The 4,635-nt window shown below is 40.3% G+C and overlaps 1 protein-coding gene across 2 annotated transcripts; it reads left to right on the top strand.

The window, feature by feature from the left end:
• Positions 1–1,483: 1,483 nt before the first annotated feature.
• LOC147433788 (uncharacterized) lies at positions 1,484–4,337 on the top strand. 2 transcript variants are annotated; one of them, XM_086489806.1, is made up of 5 exons: positions 1,484–1,794; positions 1,976–2,262; positions 2,719–2,913; positions 3,110–3,187; positions 3,592–4,337. In XM_086489806.1, exons 1-5 carry the CDS (start codon positions 1,737–1,739, stop codon positions 3,724–3,726), a joined length of 753 nt encoding a protein of 250 aa, XP_086345932.1. In that variant the 5' UTR covers positions 1,484–1,736; the 3' UTR covers positions 3,727–4,337. The 2 variants fall into 2 exon arrangements, with proteins under 2 accessions (XP_086345932.1, XP_086345931.1); XM_086489805.1 differs by having other exon boundaries at positions 1,491–1,794; positions 1,912–2,262.
• Positions 4,338–4,635: the final 298 nt, after the last annotated feature.

The following is a 4,635-nucleotide window of genomic DNA, read 5'->3' as shown; positions in this document are numbered from 1 at the left end:
TGAAGGGTGTCCTTCGTGAGACGGAGCCCTATGAGCTCGAAAGGAAAATCTCTCTCTCTCTCTCTCTCTCTCTCTCGTGTGCACGTGTACGTACACGCACACATGCAATGCGACTCTCTCTCTCTCTCTCTCTCTCTCTCTCTCTCTCATGGTCAATAACATGGATAACTACTCTTTCATTTGCATGTATTTTCTCAACGTCAAACTACCCCAAGTCGACACCACATAAGTTGTTTTTTTTCAATCTCTTTAAAGAAATAAAAACTTTTAAAAATATACATATCAATATTGGTCTCGAAGAAAACCTCTTGAAAAAAAAGACCAAATATATCTTCAAAAAATAAATTCTCATTAAATAATAAAATCTCCACTAAACTTATTTCCTTTTTCTTATGTACATTTAAAACAATACATTTATTCTATGCAGAGGAGAAAGTCTTTTGACTAGCACTTTCTACTACTAAAGAAAAAGAAGTCCTTTTGATTTTACATTCTTACAATCTTACTCTCCCTTTTGCATTTTATAGAGGTTTTCTCTTTAAGTGAAGCAGTGAGTAGAGAGTGACACATGGAGGGTCTCTCCTTCCTTGAAAAATTTAAGCTGCGTTATAAAGAGTATAGATGTGTGTCAGTTTTTCAAAACATACAAAATGCCCTTTAGGGTAGATTCAAAGAGGAAATTTTACAAAATAACCAGCAAGTTTTTTGCAATTTAACTTTTGTTTTTTTGCAATTTAACTCTACTTTCTTAAAATGTCCAAGTGCATTTTTCCCTTCCTTCCTTCCTTCAAGCGCGTGATTTGGTTTTTCAATTGGCTCAAGGTTAAGCTTAGGCACACTTTTCCCCAACACTTATGTGTGTGTGTGTGTGTAGTAGTAGTAGTAGTAGTAGTAGCAGTAGCAGTAGCAGTAGCAGTAGCAATAGCAGTAGCAGTAGTAGCACGAAGGTGTTGTAATCTTGACTATTTTATGCTTTTAAGAGAGAGATTGTGAGAGGCATGATGGACATGTGAGTATTTGAAACATAGAGGAGGTTTACGATAGGGTCGATTTTTGACGGGCACCCTTGTCATTCAAATTTGTAGGATTGTATGATTTTGTTGGCATTTTAGTGTATCTTTGAAGGGTGCCTCACATTTTCACTGGTTAAAAACATACATAATACCCCAAAACGGGCAAAATGCCCGTAAAAAAGTAACCTTGGTTTATGCTTCTGGCATCTCTCTCTCTCTCTCTCTCTCTCATACGAACATACGAACATGCTCCAAGTTGAATTTGACCGTAAGTCCGCCATCGACATTGATCGAGGTGCCTCGCAAATCGTGTAGAGATGGACCAAGACAATGCACGATTTCCTACACATGATGCAAGGAGAGTAAACACTTAAACGACACAATGTAAGCTCTCGGAGCTCCTGTTCTCTCTGAATATTCTCAAGAATAACTCAAGTAATGTACATCATCATGCCTTTCAAAAATGGCAGTCTTTCCAAAGTTCCACGCCGTTTGAATAAAATCAGGCAGCGCACTCAAGTTTTCAAAATTCTTCTGCGCGCTCTCTCAGCTTTCATTTGTACCTCTCCTCTTTTCGCTCCAATCCGCAAGATCAAGGCTTGCAGACTGCAGCTCCTCGGACGCCATTCAACCTGCTGCTGCTCCTCCCTCACCTTCCACAGCTGCCATCGCCTGCACATTATCTTCACATGCGCAATAACATTATCCTCATGAAAATCCCGCATGCGGAGAAGACATGCAGCTTTGCATGACCAGCGTGCAGCGCGCCTTATATGCAAAGGTCATTTTTTCTGCAGTTTCAAGCTTTAATGGCGACCTTGCTTTCTGCTAAACCTGGATCTGATCAAACCTTGCCACGATCAAGCAAGCTTATCGATCTAATTTGTTCTAATTTCAGCACTTGGAGCTTCGGAAATTTAATTACGAATCGCGTGGAGATCCTTTTTTGTTTTCATTTGCAGGACTTCTCGGCCAAACTTCTCAGGTCAGTGAGCTTTTCTGCTCAGAAGTACGTAACATTGACCCTCAACTGGACGCAGACATGGGGGCATGCTCCAGCAAGCCAAAAACTACAGACTATCCCAATGCTTCGCACATTGATTCAGAAAAGAAAAGTCTCGATTATGAGCTGCAATCTGAAGCAGGCTGCAAACACAGCTTCGAAAGTACAGGTAACATTGATTCGGAGCAGATGGCCACCTCTGAATATTGCGCTACGCAAAGCGTACAGCTTCAAGCAGCGATTGAGGTTAGCTTTCTATCAAACCTCACATGAAGAGTACGCTGGATTTGCACTAGGAAAAGTCTAAGAAGATGCTTGGGTCTGCCTGTGCATGCTTGTCATGCTGCTATGAGTGTATGGCATAAGTTTGGGCACAGTTTACCAATGTAAACTCGCACTCAGATTGTGTTTTTGTGAGAGAGAGAGAGAGAGAGAGAGAGAGAGAGATCCCATAAATTAAGAAAGTACAATATAGCTGAACCAAAAATGCAAAAGAAAGAAAGCTTTAATCCAAGACAAATACACACACAAATACATAAACAAGACTTGTGTGAATCTGCTCATGCTGCATGGCAGGCTTGACATGCGGATTGCTAATTCCCAGTTCAATTTTAGTTTTCTGAGGTTTATGATGCCTCTGGAGAGCCCCATCAGTTGATGGTTAAGATAGATGCTAATCATTACACTTTAACATTTCTGAAGGGAAAAGCAGTTGGGCAGACAAAGAAGAAGCAAGTTTCCTTTAAGGCAAGTGAAGCTACAGCTTGCGAAAATGTTAAGAGTAGAGAGTCTCAGACTCGAGACAAGCCAGTCACGTTGGTGAATGGTACACTAGTCCACGTCACAGAAGACTCTAACACCAACCTCATTAAACTCAATAACGCCCCATTCAAGCAGGTAATGTCAAAGCAATGAGTTTTCATTTCATTGAAGCTTTTGGCATTTTCAACTAATAAATAGCTTCCCTCTGAATAGCACATTTGGGTTGTTTGGGAGTATTCACTACATGGGATTAGAGTGGAAGTTGAAAACTTTTCATTTATTCAAATATGGGCAGGTATCAACCCTGTGATGCATATTGAGCGTTTTGCAGGTTGTTGAATTGAGCAAGGAGCACATGGTGGGTTATGACAAACATTTTGTTGCATTTCGGTCTTCCCACTCACTGGAGGTATGTTTCTGTGCTTGTTTGAAAGGTCTATTTTGGAGTGTAAATATACTGTAGGCTATGTCTAATTGGGCTGGCTGTCAAAATGCTCTATCTCAACGGAAAGGGGAGATCTAAGTTCTTTAGGGGACCAGGGGTTGCACTTCAATGTCATAAGCTGTTCTATCACTCTGACGGTCATGGGTTAGTGCTCACACTGAAACGTTCCTCAACTTTCAAACGAGCACCAAAATGAAAGAATACTGCAAGCTATATGGATCAAGGAAGAGGACATTAATTCATGTAGCTTGAGCCTTTAATAAGTCGAGTATTTTGCCATGTCAGTGTGGTGTATTCGTGGGCTGGTTGGTGCAAGTGTTCAGTTTGTGTCAGGACCTCAATTAACATGATTATTTAATCATTTGCAGCAAGGATGGCATGTGCTTGAACCGGTGAAGCCCATCTGTAACAAGCTAGAAGTCATCACAGACATGGATCAGATGCTAGAGAAATTGGCATCAGAGTTTGAGAGGCAAGAAAGTTTATGTAGTTATTCTCTTTGACTTGCTAGGATTCTTCCGGCTATCAGCTCCAATATTGATGATGGGTCAAACTCATCTGACTAAAAAGCTCCGATAATGAATTGCTCAAAATTATCCCTTTCAGAGCTGCAATTACGTGCAGCTCTGGTCCTATCAAAGTGTGACATGAGAGTTCAAAGCAACAAAATATCACATGATCTACAGAAATTTTCTTGGAATATTTTTATTCAGCTAAACACCACAATCTAAACTCTCGACACTCACCGAGAGAACGTGAATGAGCAAAGTTTGCAATTGGGAGACCTTAAGCACCTCTTTTGACTATCAACAACAGAGACTTGATAAACTTCCATTCACTCTTTTTCCTCCAAATTTCAATCAGTGTGTCTACTCATTTCTACCTTGAGCATCTTAACTCTCCATTTTTGTCAATGCGTTGCCATTCTCATGTTGTTTGAGATGCAGAAGCTTCAAAAGGGTTTGTTACTAGCCTTTCTTCAATATATGAGTTGATGTATGGAAGATGACTTTGAAAAGTTAATTGTTGACCAGAAGATTCAGACATCCATCAATCTTGAGCTATTTGATAGCTCTTGAAATTGTTAAAGACGAATTTTACATTTTCCTCTCTCTCTCTCTCTCTCTCACTCACACACACACACACACACACACACACACACACACACACACGCACGCGCGTGTATGCGTGCATTTGGTCACTTCATGTAAATACTGCCTTCTGCCACACAGCTGAACATAATTGCATCATCCCACTCTAGCTACACAACTAACACCTTGGTTACTTTGAATCCTGGCATATGGGTTGAAACCTTGAAGTTTTAACTTGAAGGATATGCATACTAAACCTAAAGTAATTTGCACTTGCAGAGGTAACTATTAGTCATGTAACCAAGCATTTCAAATCCGTAA

This window comes from Adiantum capillus-veneris, chromosome 19 (genome assembly GCF_014529385.1).
Source record: "Adiantum capillus-veneris isolate H3 chromosome 19, ASM1452938v2, whole genome shotgun sequence".
NCBI classification, from domain to species: Eukaryota; Viridiplantae; Streptophyta; class Polypodiopsida; order Polypodiales; family Pteridaceae; genus Adiantum; species Adiantum capillus-veneris.
The sequence above is the reverse complement of the archived record's forward strand: the minus strand, read 5'-3'. Positions and strand labels throughout refer to the sequence as shown.

What these genes read in the sequence shown, in the direction of transcription:
- LOC147433788 (XM_086489805.1), top strand. Translation starts at nt 1,750, where the DNA reads ATGCAGCTTTGCATGACCAGCGTGCAGCGCGCCTTATATGCAAAG. An exon ending in AGCGCGCCTTATATGCAAAG is followed by an intron (nt 1,795 to 1,911) that starts GTCATTTTTTCT and finishes TTCTAATTTCAG; the next exon opens with CACTTGGAGCTTCGGAAATT. An exon ending in GGTCTTCCCACTCACTGGAG is followed by an intron (nt 3,188 to 3,591) that starts GTATGTTTCTGT and finishes AATCATTTGCAG; the next exon opens with CAAGGATGGCATGTGCTTGA.